General features: G+C 45.1%; 1 protein-coding gene across 4 annotated transcripts in view; it reads right to left on the bottom strand.

Moving 5' to 3' along the window:
• FAM169A (family with sequence similarity 169 member A) overlaps window positions 1–19203 on the bottom strand; it is a 502597-nt gene that overhangs the window by 195461 nt on the left and 287933 nt on the right. For all 4 annotated transcript variants that reach the window (XM_078675250.1, XM_078675251.1, XM_078675252.1 and 1 more), the window contains exon 8: window positions 17821–18014. In XM_078675250.1, the coding sequence (XP_078531376.1) occupies window positions 17821–18014 (194 nt within the window). The remainder of the gene's footprint in view (window positions 1–17820; window positions 18015–19203) is intronic.

The following is a 19203-nucleotide window of genomic DNA, read 5'->3' as shown; positions in this document are numbered from 1 at the left end:
TCAATATTATATATTGCACAGGGCATATCTCACCCCAGCGCGATTACAGAAGTTCTACCCCTCCACGCCTTTCCTGTGCCCCAGATGCTGTATCCCAGCTGCGAACTTCCGTCACATGTTCTGGGACTGTCCCAATCTTCGACCTTTCTGGCAAGGGGTACACAACACACTGCGGGAACTAACGGGCCTCACTACACTAGCCACCTGGGAGACTAGTGCATTAGGCATCCTCCACATCTCTAAGCGTGAACCGGTGCGGCGGCGCTTCGTGTCCTTAGCGCTCCTACTAGCCAATAGATGTATAACCATGCGCTGGCGGTCCCCAGAGGGTCCCCCCATAGCACAATGGAAGGGGGCGGTTAGCAAATGGGCGGCAGCGGAGGAAGACGCTTTAAGGGAGGAAGAAACCAAGGGCGCGCGCAAACTTCCCATCTCCATGGAATGGGCCATGCTCCTTCACAGCTTCCGCCAGTCCACACAGGCTGGTGACCCGCCTGACCCTTCCCCTCCCCCCACCCAAGGAGACCAGTAGCCTTCACTTGAAGTGAGTCACCCCAGAGTCAGACCCTGATAACCCTCTACGTCCTGGGCAACCTCTTGCATGTCCGGCCATCCGTGGGCTTCTTCCCCCTCCCCCCCGCCTCGACACCCGCTGCCGTCCTCCCCCTACTTAGACCCTGCTAGCGCCTGCATGCTTCCCTCCCACAGTTCTGTTACCCCCCGGTTCACTGGTTACACTGTTAAGTGCACGGTACAAATCCAGATCCAGTGCAGTTGTGGCATGAGAGTGCCCATCTGATCTTCTTCATCGCCCCTGTGGCGATACCGTCCTATTACCGCTCCGCCTGCAGGGGCCTTTAAGTGATTATAATGCACGGACTCGTCGAAGTCATGTTTATGTGTACCAGTTCTATGTAGCAAGAAAATGTTGCGCACATAGCTGATCGTGGCTGAATGGTGAGGCCACATCGGCGGACTGTTTATGCTATACTGAGATACTTTACTGCAACAATAAAAACAAATTTAAATAAAAAAAAAAATCCATGACTTCCTATGCCGACGACACTCAGTTGGTTATCTCCTTGCACCCAAAAAATAGCAGGGATGGCGAGAGATTATCTTCGTGCTTGATAAGAGTCAAAGAGTGGATGACAACAAGTTGTCTAAAATTAAATGGGAACAAAACTGAGTTACTACTTCTCTGAAGGAAAGCGATACCCAGGCCCATCATAGACTGGCCTGCCTGTCTACGCAACCCACCTACCCCCACAGAAATATTAAAAAATCTAGGATTCTGGTTAGAAACGGATCTCTCCATGGTGACACAGGCTAAGAAGCTCGCATCGACCTGTTTTGGATTTCTTAGAAGGCTTCTGAAAATCCTAGACAGAAGTCCTATACAGCTTAGGAAGACTGTGGTCCATTATCTAGTCACCTCGCGGTTAGATCATGGAAACTCATTGTTCCTGGGGCACCTACATTTGCTACCCACAGACTGAAGGTGGTTCAATATGCAGCTGCAAGGCTGCTGTGCAATGTTCCTGCATAGGAGTCAGTGAAAAAGCACCTATTTGGACTCCATTGGCTCCCGGTAGAAGCCAGAATAACATTTAAAATACTGGTCATCACCCACAGAGCCTGCCATAATAGAGGTCCCCAAAAAATCGAGAGGCTAGTATCTCCCTACATCCCAAACAGGCAGCTACGATCAAGCATGGAAGAACGCCTAAAACCAAGAAAGATCAGGAGGGAGAGAAAGGGAGGAAGATCGTTCTCCCACCTAGCTCCCAAACTTTGGAACTCTTTGCCTCTGGAATATAGGCTGATGGACAAAGAATTACAGTTTCGCAAAGCGATTATGACCTGGCTGTTTAGGTAATACCTCTAAGGTCCGGTTAGCCCCAATTCAGTTAAATAACGACGTAGCTCTGGGAACCCTTAGGGAAGCCTTAGGGCAGCAATGCGCTTTATAAATCTGTAATAATAATAGTTTGGAAACCAAAACATAACAATAGCACATAAGACTTTTAGTTATTTGGGGATACAAGTATATAGGAGCGCACAAGACATTAACGAAGGAAACCTGCCGAAAGCAATAAGTTTGCTGAGGGCACAAATCGCATACTGGACATCTTTACCCGTCTCAGTTGCAGGTAGACTGGCAATATCAAAAATGGTAAGGCTACCGCGTCTTTTATACTTCTTTACGAACTTGCAAGTGGTGTTCCCCAAAAGCATTTTCAAAACTCTGAACACTTTGTTAATCAACTTAATATGGGGCACGGACAGATGTAGGGTAAGTTTATCGAAGTTGCAATTCCCACCAGATGCAGGAGGAATGGGAGCCCCAGACTTTTATGCATACTGCCTCGCTACACAACTACAATGGCTCTCATATTGACTGGCAGGTCGAAATTTACATGAAATAGCATACATACAACAAATGTTAGCACACGGTGGATTGCACAGACTGCTATACCCCAACAGCACGTCTCCACCCCTATCTCAAACGTCGCTTAGAATTTCAATAATTTGCTGGAAGCAAGCGCTAAAATATACTGCAAACACCCCAGCATATGCACCCGACATACCGATATTAGGTATCCCCCGGAGTGAGCGCAGTAGGTGATCTCTTTGGAGAGGGGGCACTCTTATCACATACAGATTTCACAAATGAACGAGGGGCCCCAGGAGCACTGTTTTTAACCCATGCAAGCCTGGTAGCTTATATTAAGAGAAACTAGGCTCCTCAGGGAATGGAACCCACAACAAATGAACTAGTTCATCTAATGTACCTCATGGGAACGGGTAGCCACCTCACACGTTGGTTTTATCATGGGATATGCACACATCAACCCTCCTCACAGAACCCAACAAGCAGTAAACGGGAGCGAGATATAAATAAACCACTACCGGACAAAGAGTGGATTACTATACTAAAATACCCAAAACGAGTATCCCGAAACATGTGTTTTAAATTCATCCAATATATGGTAACTCAAATGGTTTATTTAACACCACACAAATTACATTCCATATATCCAAATACTACAGCATTATGTCCCAGATGCGTTGAACAAGATGCAGATCTTGTCCATATAATATGGACTTGTGCCAAACTAAGAGGGTACTGGGGAGGGATTTCCACTGTTCTAAAAGAAGTACTGGGCGATAAAGGATTCCAAACAGTAGAAGCATGTATGTTGGGACTATACAGATGGCGAAAAGGTCACGAGGTACAAGCTACATTTGCAGAACTGGGCCTACTATTAGCCAAACGTGGTATAACTAAGAGATGGGAATCACCAACAGCCCCAACATTACACGATTAGAAGGAAGAAGTGGAAAAATAGGCACTAGCTGAAAGTCTAGCTATTCGCAGAGAAGAAAATAGAGGACTACGAAAGAAACTTATTGCTATGTGCTGGGACACTATATTGACGTCCTTTAAAACAGCTGATGCTTTAAATCCTGGAAAATAGCTAAACACTTATTTATGTTCTTTATCCATGCCCACAACTTGATTTCCACATAGGAATCAAGTATACCACCTCAGGAGTAATCCCGGCGAATCATAGACATGATTACGGATCCTACCAATTCCCCAATACACAGGGACCAAAGTACACTATATGAACCCACACAGGATTCTAGGTCAAGAATGATCAACTAGCACTGAGTAGGGCAGAATCTAAATTTATAATCTAATCCTTTTCTTTATCCCCATATCCTTCTTCCTTTTCTTACCTCAGAGCCGTCAGCTGGGAGGGAGGGGGGATAGTTTGAAATGTTTGACTGTTATATTATTATTACAAACTATCATCTTATTGCATCAGCAAGATGCATAACAACTATCAGTACAATGACTGGATAAGCACGACAGCGGCTTACATAGAACTAACTATAAATGATGGACACAATGATATGCAATATTCACTACATGTTACTTGAATGTTTAATTGCATTGTCCTGCTGTATCAACATAACCTTTGACACATCGTAGAAAAGTAATCAAATATGTAAAAAAAAAAAAGATTGGAGTAGTGTTGCATCTGACAAGTAGGGCCTCACAAACTTGTAAAGAAACAATTGATTAGATTAAACCTTGTCTGCTACAGATCAGCTCTCAATCCTTGAAAGCAATTCTCTAGAGAAAACCTTCTGAATATCTTTGATCGGGCAAACAGGGTGGTAGTTAACATGGTCTTACTTATCTCCCTGCTTTAAAATAGGCAGGATCTGTGCTCCCAAATACGTTACAAGTATCAGTAAAAAACTGGGAAGCACCAGTGTAAAATACAATATATATAGACATTAATACTCCCACAATATTGCAGAGACACATTGGTTAAGGCCCTCAATATTTGTGGACGGGGGCAATACAAATGTTTTACATTTCTGAACAATGTCTTGATGTTGCATGTTACATCCTCATCCAAAATAAGTAAACATGTTTCAAACCATTGTCTAATTTCTTTAAGGGACATCGTCAGCACCGGGCCAAAACCAAATGATTGAAGTGTCACAGGTTTTCGTGTGTTCATCCTCATATATTAATAATTTTAATTGTGGAAAGATTACAGTTGGTCATTTAATCTGGCTGTAATCACCTCTAAATGCATTACACGGACTTAATGCGGCTCAAGCTCTTTTTTCACCAATGCAAATCTCTGGCTCCATGAGGAAGATTCCTCTGTTTGTTACAAATCTTGAAGTGGCCCAAACAAAACAATCTTGCTAGCAGAGCTCCAAGACTCACACTGGTGGAAAAGAGATCCACTACTAATTCTGAGAAATACAGATACTGAGTTTTCTAGATAGACTAGACGCACAGGAGATTGACAACATCTGGCTTATCCTGCTTCTACAGGATATTATAGGCCCACTGATACACTTTGCTCTTGCTAAAACACCCAAACAACAAGTAACCAAAAAGCTTGGGTTCTTCCAAGAAATCAATACTATACTGAATGATTCTGTCACCTGGGTCTCAGCACTGACTGTCTTGATTGATGCCATACATAGTTTATGTTCTGGAGCTGATTCTCACTGTGTTAAGCCCTGACATTATTAAAATTATCAGTAATGTTTCACACTGTTAACTACAGCCTTGCCGAACAGAGAAAAGGAATTGGGTATGGATGGAGCAGTGCTAAATTATTTTTCATTCTTTTTGACTGAATAAACTTATTGTCGCCTTGAAGCCATTCACATCTTCCACGTCTTCCCTTTCCTGTGCTGTGCCTCATGGATCCATGCTCTCGCCATACCGTTTGAACATCTAAGTAACTTCTTTTGAGCTCTTTCAACCACTCCTATTGTTTCCCATTTCATACTAAATGCCGATGACACTGAGCTTCTTTTTCAACCAAGTCATTGCACCATCGGTGATACAAAAATTAGCTGGGTATTTTGGACATCAGACAGTAAACAAGAAGACATTGCCTAAAGCTCACAGCCGAAAAGATTAAGCTGTTTGAGCAGGCCTATGGCAATGCACCGTATGACCGTATGGCCCTTCGAGTTGGGCCTCTGTCTCCTATCTTTTTGCACTGTCAAAATCTGCATTTTACTGGTGACTCAGGGCTACAAACGTTTTCCCAGGTTTCAGCCACAGTCTCTTCTTACACCTTTCAGAAGAAGAAGTTACAAACGACCTATCTGCTGCAAATTCTGTACTTGCTGGTTACCATTTAGACTACTTCAATACTCAGTAATCAGCAAAAGGGCTTAGGGGGCACACCCTAATCAATGTTCTCAATAAACATTTATTTTATATTATATATTGGAAATGCAAAAACAAGTGTTGGTTCATCATAGATTACATATAATGAAGCAGTGCCTATCTAGTCATTTAAACTTTTTATTTTTTAATGAATGCAAAATCACTTCATATTCATCAATGTTTAAAAAACACAGTAATGTCTCTACCCATTTGTTCCTCGATTGATCTTGCCTTGTTTTTGAGGGCATAACACCTAAACGTCCACTGTTTTTAACTTCTGAACGAAGCACTCTTTAAATACTAGTTTAATCACTTCTCATCTTATTTCAATTTAGGTACATGGGTATTGCCTTCTATCCTTGTATCAATCCAAATCGTGATTGGAAATTGGAAATTAGTTTTGGCCTGTACTGTTTTCATGCAGGTCTCCTCAGGACAGTAATCCAAGGACCTGCATTGAAAACGTTTTTGCTAGTAAATTTCAATTCTCAATGGGGTCTGGTAAAACTTCTATGGCTGCTTCTATTGGTTCAATTACCGATTCTATTTACTATCATTATAACATGCACACACACAGACACACCCCAAAACACAGACACACACATACACCTACTCAAGTACACTCATACACATATACTACCCATTTATACCCAATTATAGTTGGGATCACTTTCCCATAGGAATTTTTTTTTTGGTTTGCTTATGAGTTTGGCATTGTTTGACGAATCCTCCTGAAACTTTTTTTTTTTTAATTGTTTTTATTGAGATTTTCAGTCGATCCAGTTTATACATTGGTACAAAGCATATATCAACATTCACACGTTTCTGCAAAACAAGTGCGGAACAAAACAGCCGCATTACCCAAGAACAGGGACCGGTCAGACCCACAGTCATAACTAGCAAGTCAGTGCAATACAGTCATAATGAGGACAGAAAGGAATTGTAAATGTAGTACAGGACACCTACAGCTAGGCACAGCACAATAGACATCCAAATAAACCGGCTAAAGGACGAAAATAGTTAAGGCAAATAAATAAAATTATGCAATCAACATACATTTTCAACCGAAGAGTTAGTTGCATTAGGGGGGGCCTGCCCTCGACCTGGCCCAAGACAGAAACGGCTCCCAAATGTCCCTGGGTCTAGAGGCAGCCGGCATCAGTTCCCAAAACGTGTCCAGTTGTATTTGACCATAAGTTACGTCTGACAACCACGCCTTGAACCCAGCACACTGCAATTTATCTTTTAGCATATAACAGTAATAGTGCATGTAGCTTCCTTCAAGAGTGTGCAGTATCACTTACAAGGCCTAACAAACCTCGGTGTGGGGTGGGGACATCTGTTCTACCCAGAATCTGGTTTATTGCTTCAAAAATCTCATTCCAGAACTTCTGCAACCGAGGGCAGTACCATGCCATGTGAACAAAACCAGCAGGTTCATACCCACACCTCCAGCATTATCTCGGAGATTCATGCGATGCAGAGTAGTCGGTGTTCTGTAGTATCTATGTAAAAATTTGAAATGCACTAGTCTTAACTTGTAATTGGGTGAGAGTTCAAGTAACTGTCTACAACAGAACTCCCATTGCTTGTCTGATAGCTGAGGGTCTAAGTCTACGTTCTACAACTGGAGTGATTTGGGCCATATAATAGGGGCCTGGTCCTGCATGGCTGTGTACAACCTTGTAACTAGTTTACGTGACGATGCCCTAGTCAACATGTCTTTCAGTGCGTTTAGTGTCGGGGGGGGCCTCAGGGAAGTTCGTTGATAGTGTGGTGCAGGCCTGCTTCAGTTTGTGATATTCGAACTTCTCACGAAAGGTTAACTCTTTGTCAGTGGTTTCCACCAGTGGAGGGCGAAACCTCCCCTCCGGGTACAAATCTGCAAATGTTCGTAATTGAACTCAATCTAGCTCCAACAAGCCACCACCCTCATCCAGACAAGCCAGCATCGGGTTACCTCTCAAAGGAACTGCAGGGGCATACAGCAGCGGGAGGCGGGCTCTGTGTTGTAACGCCCTCCAAGTCCACCGTAACATATCCGCAGTATATACATCCAATCTGGGACGGGCAGAATTCTTATCCAGGGCTACATCTAGTGCTATAGGAGCTACAGAGTCTATTTCCACGGCGACGTGCGGCTGGTATGGTGTACGATGCACCCAGAAATGTAAAAAGTGGGCCTGAGCACATAGGGCGTATAGCTGCATATCCGGAGCACCCAAACCACCCTGCCGCAGTGGTAATGTCAGAAGCGCCCACGATACCCTGGCTTGACCTCCCGCCCAGACCAAAGATAGCAAGAGGGTACGAAGGGACTTAAAAAAATGCTGCGTTAGGGGGATCGGAATGTTCACAAAAAGATACAAAAACTTTGGAAGCACTACCATCTTGGACAGTGCTATCCGCCCTGCCACAGATAGGGGCAGTCGGGACCATATCTCCACCTTTTCTTCAAGCCAATGCACAGCCCTCCCAAAATTCATGCTCCAAATATCTTGCAAGTTCCTGCATATCCATATGCCCAAGTATTTCACCTCTTCAGGTGCCCAATGGAGTGGGAACTCCAAAGTCACCTTTGGGGTATTGTCAGTCAAAGGAAAAATGACTGACTTCGCCCAGTTAATGGATACACCTGAGAGTCCTCCAAATTTGATAAACTCCCGGAGGAGTGGATCTAAATTTTCTGACGGGTTTGAGATATATAAAGTGACGTCATCAGCATATAACGAGATTAGCAACTTACGAGTGCTGAATCCGATACCCCTGGCAGTATGGTGTTGACGAATCCTGGCAGCCAGCGGTTCCATAGCAATTGCGAACAAAAGAGGCGAGAGTGGACAGCCCTGCCTAGTGCCACGGGTGATAGGGAAGGGCTTTGATATCATGCCGTTGATCCGTACCCTCGCTGTCGGTGCAGCGTAAAGAAGTTTAATCTGGTTGATAAACATGGGACTAAACCCCATTCTGGTAAGGATCTGGAATAAATATGACCATTCAAGGGAGTCAAAAGCTTTAGTAGCATCTAAAAAAACTGCGGCGGCTTTCACACTTGGGTGGAGATAGTGTAGGACTGCAAATATTGTTCTAATATTATGGGATGTACTCCGACCAGGTATAAACCCCGATTGGTTTGGCAAAGCCATCATGGGGAGAAGGGGCTGCAATCTATTTGCCACTAACTTCGCATATATTTTCACGTCCACATTAATGAGAGATAAGGGACGATATGAGTCTAGCTCTGTCTCGTCTTTGTCAGGCTTCAATAATGTTATTATTAGGGCTTCTCTCATCGAGTCCGGGAGTACCCAGCCTCCAGTGCCTCGCCAGATATCTCGTAGAGTCTGGGTGCAAGCTCTTCAGCATATGCCTTGTAGAAGGCAGTGGTAAGGCCGTCCGGTCCCGGCGCCTTATTCAGCGGGAGGCTCTTGATGACCTGCTTAATGTCATCCACTGAGACAGAGAGGTCCATATATTTGCAATGCGCATCATTGAACCACACCAAAGCGATTGTGTCCAGGAAGGCTTGTAGATTTGCAGGGTCTCAACCTGTTGGGTTTTGTACAACCCAGATCCTCCTGAAACTTTAAAATAAAAATCTTATCCTCCTAAGCTCCTTCCTGTAACGTTTTAGGATGATCCATCAAGTGGGAGCTGAGAAAAAGGGTATCGGGGGTCCCAAAACACATTTTCCCCATTATTTTTCCATAGGACATATAAATACTTACCAGTTCTTTCGTTAACCTGCAGTTTCTTGTTTGCTTATGGTGACATCTCTGTCCAGCTCCGTGTACGTATTTTGTAATGTATTTCGAAAGGTCAGCGGTGTGCTCCAACATCCTGTTGTCTATTTAAAGTACTCCCGTGAGTCATTGAGCTGACGAGCTCGTGGATGAAGCACCTGCGCGCCAGTGAGAGGTACCGGACCTGATATAATGTTTGGCAGCCTACTCAGCAATCCCCAAAATACAAGACTGTATTCTCTAATGATGACGGTTAATAAACCAGAAACACGTGCCTAGAGATCAGCACTATCTGCGCCAGACTTGGCGAAATACTCAAAAATATCAAAGCGAGCTACAAGAGACTGCATTTCCCAGAATGCCAGGGGCAAACCTTGCCTGAGAGGTCAGAGGAGTGCTCCAACATCCTGTTGTCTATTTCGAAAGGTTGTAAAGTAACCGGCACAAATTAGCTGTGGGTTATGTTACAATTCTCTCTCTCTATACTCTGAGACAATTACCAACGCGCATGACGAAAATAGGTACCAGCTCATTAGCTGTTTGTTCCTTGCGCATAAAGGGGCATTTTATCAAGAAACTACGTTAAAATTAATGGGCTTGATAATATGCCCTTGTGAATCTCCATAGAAGCCCATGTTCTGGTGTGAACATGGGCTTCTATTGGAATTTTCTAGGGCATATTATCAAGCCCATTATCGCCGCTTTAGCTGCAATTTCCAGCCGCTAAAGCGGCGATAATCTTAACACCGTTCTTGATAATATGCCCCAAAGTTCGGAGAACTATCTGAACTCTGGGGAAGTTGTACACGTTGCAGTAAATAGGGAACCCTGAAGTACTGTCTTAAACCTATTTTCGCAGTATTCCAAAGAAATGCCCGCGCATCACCGAATTTCATGTAAAAAAATAAGACAAGTCCAGCTCAGAGTTCCGTATTAACAATGTGGTTGGTGAAGCCAGATTTCTCCGACTGATGTAAATGGAAAGTATTTGTTTAACACTGCAGTGCAAACGGTATCAATCATGCCATTACAATATAAGTAGTTTGAGAAATGCGTGTTACCATCACTTTATGCCGGAAGCTTTCTAACTAACCCCAAGCTCACAAATCCTGTTTAAAGCTTCAAATTCACTAGACAGATTTAATTCCTTGTCCGCCTGTAATTCTTTTTTATACTGAACCATTTAAGTCGTGACCCCCACAATCAACAATAGAAATAAACAGAATATTACACTCACTACTGCTGCTTATGTATTGTGTAATTCAGCAGTGATGCGCAGAGGGACTAGCTGAATCACCAGTCCTTTATATATCCCTGAATTACACCAAGCAAGGTGCTCAATACGGATCCTGGAAGCTTAATTATTTAGTTTTTGCTTTGTGTGAAAGTGCACCATATGCGCTTTCACTATAATATTGTCCGTGTCCCTTCAGCCGCGGCCGGTAATGGCAGTACCGGCCGGGCGGTGACGTGGGGAGGGGCAGGGTGGGGGGTAGTAATGTATGGATTCCGGACCGTAACAGGTAAGTAAACATGAAAATAAATAAAACGAATTTCGTTGCGCGCACTGCACTTTATTTGGTGATGCAGTGCACGCAATGAAATTCGTTTTATTTATTTTTATATTTACTTACCTGTTATGGTCCTGAATCCAAACATTACTACCCCCCACCCTGCCCCTCCCCCTCCCCACGTCACCGCCCAGCCGGTACTCCCAATACCGGCCGCGGCTGGTTTAGACGCTGCTCACTGTAACCTGAATACAGAGTGCAGTATCTAAAGAAAGAGGGTGCCAACATTAAATTGCTCTTGCCTTTGCAAGAGTTGGAGCTATTGGCATTAAAAATAACAATGCCTTTTATATATGTGATGTGTTGGGTTTAAAACACATAAATAAAAAGCATTGTCATTAACAATGCCAATCGCTTAAACCCTCCCAAAAGCGAGACCTATTGCATTAAAAATGCTTGTTGTGATTTGCTGTAATTCCGTTCACTAGTTTCTGAGATATTAAGGCTCAACATTTATAGCTGTTTCACGTCATGGAGGATCTGTGAAGCTGACAGATCTTAAGATGAGATCAGATTGGCTGCCACCACATCAACAATGATGTGGCGCTTCCATCCTAAAACTCAGGACTCAGTCCCTTGTTGTGGAAAAAAACCTTAAAAAACATATAAGAGGAAAGGGTTGGGATACCCACACGCCCCACCCTCCGCCTTAAATAGTTTTTAACGCTAATTCACGGTGAATCCACAAATTTGCAGTTAACCTTTAAATCAATGCACCCCTTTGACACAAGGGAGGGCCAGGGGGCTACAAATCCTTTAATTGGGTAGAGGTCCGGGCCCCCCTTCAAGCCCCAAAGGCCCCAGGGACCCCTTAATAGACATGGCAGTAATTTCTCGAACGGGTGTGTGGTCAGCCTCCCCAAACCTCAATGAGTCCTGGGGATCCCATCTCCTGGAACCTGATCTATTGTTGTGTCTGGGACACCCCATCCAAATGTGGGCTCCCACCTGGCTGGCAGGTAAACTGAGACTGTCCCTGTCCAGAATGGGGCAGAGAAACAAATCTGCTCCCGCTGTACCAAGAATAGGGTGAATGCAGGAAAGCCAGCAGAGTTATGGGTCTCCGCTGCGGCCCCCAAAGGAAGTTGACTTGTGGCTGCCCAAGGTGGGCACCTACCTTAGGCCCCAGGGAATGGCGTCAACTGGTCCAGTATTGGGAGGGGTGGTGCCAGGGAGGAGGGCTGCATGTCCCCTCCCGTTTAAATTAAGTTGGACCCAGGGGATGTGGTACCCAGGGCCAGCGTTGGCTCAGACAGGGGTGCTGCATGTCCCCCTTCCTTTAAATGAAGTTGGCCCCTTAAGGATGGGGTTCTCTGGGACAGTGTTCACTCAGGAAGGAGGACCACACACCTACTCTTTAAATATAGTTCACCCCCGAGAGAGGGGGTTCCAGGGGCACGGCCTGGCCAATGGCCAAACCCATGCTGCACATGGCCAAAGGTCATGCGCGTTGTAGGATTAGCTACCTGCCAGGGGTTTGACACAGGTCCCGGCCTGCGGCCAACCCCACGCAGGACACAGGTCAGGGCCTGCAGCCAACTCCACACCCGTAACAGCAGATGGGCATGAGCAGCTTGTGGTTGGCGTTATTTAATGTTGGGACATAACAATGGTGACAGTACATTACAAGGGGCGTAATCCAAGGGGGAGCAATTCACAGGAAGGGAATGTTAGAACCGGGGGTCTCTAGTTGGCAGAGGTAAGTACCTTAGACCAAGTAGGGACCCTTGCTTCTAGTCAGGGTGAAGGAATGACCCTCTGAGATAACCCCTGCTCACCCTCTAGGTAGCATGGCGCGAGCAGTCTAGGCTAAACAGAGGCAATGTGGATAACATTTGCACTTAACACAACAATAATCCCCAATCCACCACAAACTGAGACCACACAGGTAAGTATATTTTATAAAAATATATAACTTTATCTAGTTTCAGCAAGGTAAATAAGGCAGTTGCAGGATAATCACTTTGTCAGCAATGTAGCACTTAATCTTAATGGTTGCATGTAATCAGGAAGTTTCTGTATATAAAAGAAAACATATAGTCTCTAGTCTCTAGTCCTTCAATATCAAAGACGAGTAATATTGATTTCCTTGGTAGTAGGTCTTAAAATGAGCCACACACACAATGCCCCCGTGTAACTCTACCTCTGGGCTCCAAGCGCTGTCAATGCGCTTCTCTGCGAGGCTCGGGACTCCTTCTTTCCCCCAGGTGCCGCCTCTCTCATTCTTGAGCCTCAGGCGCCCCTTACTGGGCATTCAAGTTGTTTGCAGAAGTTTCTCAGTTGCTCCTTGTTATAGGTGAACAACTCCTGGATTTCAAATTCCACTTCCCCTTCTCCATTCACGCTTGGCGCTTTCCGAGACATGATGCTTCCTAACCTTTTCAACTAAAAAGGTTTCACCAAAAAGAAAAAAAAATCTTGCGCAACCTGTTCTGCTAAACTAGACTAGTGATGTACAAGAAATCACTGCAGGTCAAGTGCAATTATTAGTTCAAAATCCCACCGCTGCCACCAATGTTAGAACCGGGGGTCTCTAGTTGGCAGAGGTAAGTACCTTAGACCAAGTAGGGACCCTTGCTTCTAGTCAGGGTGAAGGAATGACCCTCTGAGATAACCCCTGCTCACCCTCTAGGTAGCATGGCGCGAGCAGTCTAGGCTAAACAGAGGCAATGTGGATAACATTTGCACTTAACAATACAATAATCCCCAATCCACCACAAACTGAGACCACACAGGTAAGTATATTTTATAAAAATATATAACTTTATCTAGTTTCAGCAAGGTAAATAAGGCAGTTGCAGAATAATCACTTTGTCAGCAATGTAGCACTTAATCTTAATGGTTGCATGTAATCAGGAAGTTTCTGTATATAAAAGAAAACATATAGGGCCAGATGTAGGTAATTCTATTTTACCGACTCATAAAAACCGAATTTTACCGATTCGGTATTTATGAATCGGTAAAATAGAAGTACCGAGATGTAGGTAAATCCAGATGTGGATTTACCGAATCTTTAAAAGTCGGTATTTACCGATTCGGTAAATACCGACCGGTAATGCCCCATTCATTCCTATGGGCTTTGAAGCCCATAGGAATGAATGGGGCATTACCGGTCGGTATTTACCGAATCGGTAAATACCGATTTTGACAAGGGTGCAGGGGGTGTCACTTTGACACCCTCTAGCACCCCCAAAAAAGGTTCGGGGGCCATGTGGCAGGCATACCTGCCCTAAGGGCAGGTCTGCATGTCATATGGCACAGGTGTGCATGCACACATGTGCATGCACACCTGAATCGGTATTTTACCATCAAATTGAATTTGATGGTAAAATACCGAATTTGTAGGGCTTGTGGGACTCAGAAGAGTCCCACCTACATCTCAATTTTACCGATTCTGTAAAAATACCGGTCGGTAAATTTACCGACCGGTATATTTACCGAATCGGTAAAATTACCGAAATGGCCTGTTTCCTGCCCCCTACATCTCAAAAGCCAAATACCGGTCGGTAACGGCCGAATTCGGCCGTTACCGACCGGTATTTGGCTACCTACATCTGGCCCATAGTTTCTAGTCTCTAGTCCTTCAATATCAAAGACGAGTAATATTGATTTCCTTGGTAGTAGGTCTAAAAATGAGCCATACACACAATGCCCCCGTGTAACTCTACCTCTGGGCTCCAAGCGCTGTCAATGCGCTTCTCTGCGAGGCTCGGGGACTCCTTCTTTCCCCCAGGTGCCGCCTCTCTCCTTCTTGAGCCTCAGGCGCCCCAGGCCGTGCAGATCGCACGCGTCCCCGCCCCGGCCGGTCCCCTGTCCTCTCCCGCCCGCTCTCGACAATCCAACGAGCGGCGGGGGAGGCGGTGAGGCTCACCTTGTGGGGGGACGGCTGGCCAGGGGTGCGGGACGCCTCAGAGTCCCTCGGCGGGGTCAGGTCACTTCTTCCCGGGCCCGGCCGTGATCGCGGTGATCCTTCGGCTCTTCCAGCCGCCTCAGCCCAGGCAGCCAATCCCGTCGCGGCTCTTCAGACGAGCCCCTCTGAGCGCGAGGCCGCCAACCAATGGCAGCGCGGCCTCGCCGATGACGCTACGCTCCACGGGCCAATCCCGTTGCGGCGTTAGTGAGGGGGGTCGGCTCCCTCAGCCAATGGGAGCGCTGCGGCTTCGTTCTTCGCCGTTGCAGCACCTGAACACCGAAGCGAGTTGCAGGGGGTGTTCCTGGCCCCAGGCCGCGATGGTGATTTGGCGGCAAAGGGTTTTCAAGGGCGCTGGTCACGAATAGACCCCCCTCTCGACCTCCCCACCACTTTGGAGCGGATTTCACGAGGGGAGGCGCCACAAGCCTCCGACCCTCGCTGGTAATGTGCCGATGAGCACACCGATCCCTTCCTCACGCTCCGCAGTCGAGTCCCACACGTCTCGGGTCACAACAGCACGATTTTGCAGCTGTTTTCTGGCAAAGCTTTAGGAACCTTTAGCCCTGGGTTCCCAACAGGAGGCCAGCTCTTCTCAGGCCCTTGGAGATTCAGTTGTAGACACAGCACACAGCAGAGTCTTGTCAGTTTCAAGTAGGTAGGGTCACAGCACACAGCAAAGTCCCTTTCTCCTCCTCAGCTTCCAGTTAGACAGCAGAACAGGTCAGCCCTTAGAGCACACAGCAAGGCAATCTTCCTTTAGTTCTCCAGCCGTCCTCCTTCCAGCCGAGGTTCCTTCTTGCTTGTAGGATCTTAGAATCTAAACTTCTGTAGTCAGGGGTCCTTTCCTTATACCCCTCAATGTCTTTGAAGTCCTTTGAAGTCTTTGTGCAAGCGGCCTTGACTCCAGTCTAAACCAGTTCTGGGGGTTGCTGAAGCACTGAGGTGTTTCTGGTTTTCTTCTTCCTGTCAGCTCCAGGGTCAGAGGTGTCAGTTGGCCGGCAGGAGGGAGCTAGCATGGGGGGGCAGGCAGGCACAGCCCAGCACTATCAGGCTTTTCTTCCTCCCACCTCCCTGGCAGCAGATGTGCCCTTTCATCCCCGGGCTGGCTCCGACCCTCTCCTCCGGGGGCTCTGCAGACCCCCTGTCACACCCAGACCAGACAGGCATTCCACAAACCCAGGCACACAGAAAGGTTTTAGACAAGAGAACAGCCACTTTCTAAAAGTGCTATTCTCCAACACAGGATTCAAAAACACCCTTCACTAAAAGATGTGTCATTAAATTCTGAGTTCAGGGATATCTTTCACTTATGTCCCATCTTGTTCCTATGGGGAGGTAGGCTGGCATCACATGGGGCCAGCCACCTCCATGTTACTCTATGGAGCAAGAGAGCCTTACAGCAGTGAGCACATAAAATGGCTGCTGCCCACTACCAGAGCATGTGACCTGCACTAGTACATGCTCTACCTTATCCATACACTGCACCCTGCCCAGGGGGTACCTTGAGCCTTCCATAGGGGTGACTGAGGTGCACAGACAGGGAAGGGTTAGGCCCAGCCAGTGGAGACACTGGCCAGGGGGACAGGGCAGTCCACTGACTGCACACAGGCCCTGCGCTGGCAGGCCTGAGTCCTTTTTAGGGCTACTCATGTGGGTGGCGCAATCTGCGCTGCAGGCCCACTAGTAGCATCTGTCATCACCAGCCCTGGCACACACAGTGTACTTTACTAGGGACTCCATGGTGATACAAATATGCCAATCAGGTATATTCAATTAATATGGCAATTTACAGAGGGAGCACTTACACTCTGACACTGATCAGCAGTGGCAGAGTGTCCAAAGCATCTAAATCAGCAAAAACGAAATCCAGCACAGCATCAAAACACATGAGTCAGAGGCAAAAAGATGGGGGAAGAACCACGCCAAAGGTGTCAGGTCTAACAGGGAACAATAATAGCAATGAAGTGGAATCCTGATTAAGATATAATCCAGGTACTGACAACAATTGGGCTAACATTGCTGATCTGGCGATACATCTAAAGACGAGCCTGGGGCACAGATATAAAAAAAATACTGACATAATGACCCACATTGGAAGGCCACGGGGGAGGGGTTGGGTAATCTCATGACAAAGCTATCAGGGTAGCATTGATCAGGTCATGTGTGTCGAGTTGTTGTTTTAAATTTTTTTCAAGTTAATGTTGCATTGTCCTAATCTGCACAATAAGACCAAAAAAACAGGAACTGTGAAACGTGTAGATAACTAAATGCCATACATGCTTAATATGTTTAAGGATAATAATGGAATGTTGTACACATCTCCATTTTTACCTCTCACATTCTCCCTGTATACCTGAATCTAATATCTCAGTCAACTGAAAGCTGCCTAGACATAGTGATGTATCAGACCTGCCAAACCTTTGCAGTATAATACATCAGACCATGCCAAATGTTGACATTTAGTCTATAAAGTATATACTGACAATGATGTACTTCTATCTAACAGAAAATGCAAATAAAGAAATAAAACATTTTTAAAATTGCTGTAACATATCACATTTAATCGGGTTTACCCTGACTGGGTCCACTGTCTGCTAAGATAGTGCACATTGATTAAATATTGGAAATAACCAGCTAATACTTCAAAACTGATGAAAGTTATAATGATTGGAATCATTTCCATTCAAATTGATAAATGTGGAAATTCAAGCTTCCGTGTCCAAATTCATTCAAGCATCCTATGGTTTTTATCTGCATGTGTATCAGCAAGTTGTCCATACTTGTAGCTAGATTAAGAATACCAACTCAAACACCTACCATTGTAACACTAACATCTCACATACTTAGAACTTTACATTGAGTACATACCGGAATTTGTTCAGTGCTGTCCTTGTGAAAGGTGTTGGTGTTTGGTTCACTTCCGGCCTCAGGCTCGGTTGAAGATTTTTGAGAGGAATCTTCTGGTTCGGTTGAAGATTTTTGAGAGGAATCTTCTGGTTCGGTTGAAGATTTTTGAGAGGAATCTTCCGAGACTGAGGGGGTGTTTTCACTTGGAGAAGCTCCTGCTCTTAGTAAAACAAACAAAATAGAATGGAAAATATCCAGCCAACAAAATGACTCAACTGGGGATGTGCCAATTATGAAATGGATGGTGTAAATGGAGATGTTTCACATGGGTTCATCTGAGGTGTCATGTGATGTGATATGTACTGTCATCGGCGATAAACGGCATAAGCAATTCATGCTCTCTTAGACCACTAATACACAGTTTAATCCTTCTTTTGAAATTAGCTAGGATATTAGTCACCTATCCCACTACCAACCTATAAGGTGAAACTGTCACAGATCTTTCCAGCCTGCTCTTTTTAGACTTTCACATGATGTATACTGATGGTCAAGAATAGTATTAGGTGTTGTTCTGTGATGCACATTTACCATTATACTCTTGAATTGACTACTTTTCCAGTAACATACTTCTGTATTATATCGATTTAAATAAAAATAAAAATTGTTCCAAAATTAATATGAACATGCGTAAGGCTCTGTCACAAGAATTAATCAATAGCGCACACCTGCAGAGTAAGACAGAAAGACGTTCTACAGTCTTCAGTGAAAGTGAAGAAGCCACTTGCAGGCATGTTGGCAGTTAGATATTTGACTCCTTTGGCATGTGTCTTCAGAGAAAAACAAAGTGACGAAAAGATGGTCCCTGTGTGGCTCTTGATCAATAGTAACCAATGTGTTGATCATTCTTTACGTAACCGTCACTGCATATGTAGGTTCACAATAGTTTGTGGATGCTAAAAGGAGTACAGATTGCCTCAATAATAAATCCAAATGGGCCATTGTTATTTTCTGTTATTACATACTGAACAGTAGGCTAAGTAAATCAGCTGCTTAAGTTCACGGCCCTCTCAACGCATACCGTTTACTGCACAGTGTGCATCATCCTTGAGCAATAAGGTCTGCCTGTGAATTTAAAATGTTGCTAGAGCACACTGGTCTGCAACTCTACACTGGAAGATCTTCTTTACATAGCTTTTGGATGCAATATAGATTTATAGTGAGCGCTTCTTGTGGTCTTGCTCATAATTCAACGTCTTTCTTGTGCATTTCAGTTCCCTGCTCCTGATTCAATTGCTTTCTTCTGTAACCTTGTGTTTGCCAGGGATGATTTGTATCCTCTGACTGCAGATCTCGGGACCTTGAAATACAGCGCACATATGATTATTTTCTTTCCCTCTCTCTGTC

Source organism: Lissotriton helveticus, chromosome 2_1 (assembly GCF_964261635.1).
Source record: "Lissotriton helveticus chromosome 2_1, aLisHel1.1, whole genome shotgun sequence".
Lineage (NCBI taxonomy): Eukaryota > Metazoa > Chordata > Amphibia > Caudata > Salamandridae > Lissotriton > Lissotriton helveticus.
This window is presented reverse-complemented; position numbering and strand designations above follow the sequence as displayed.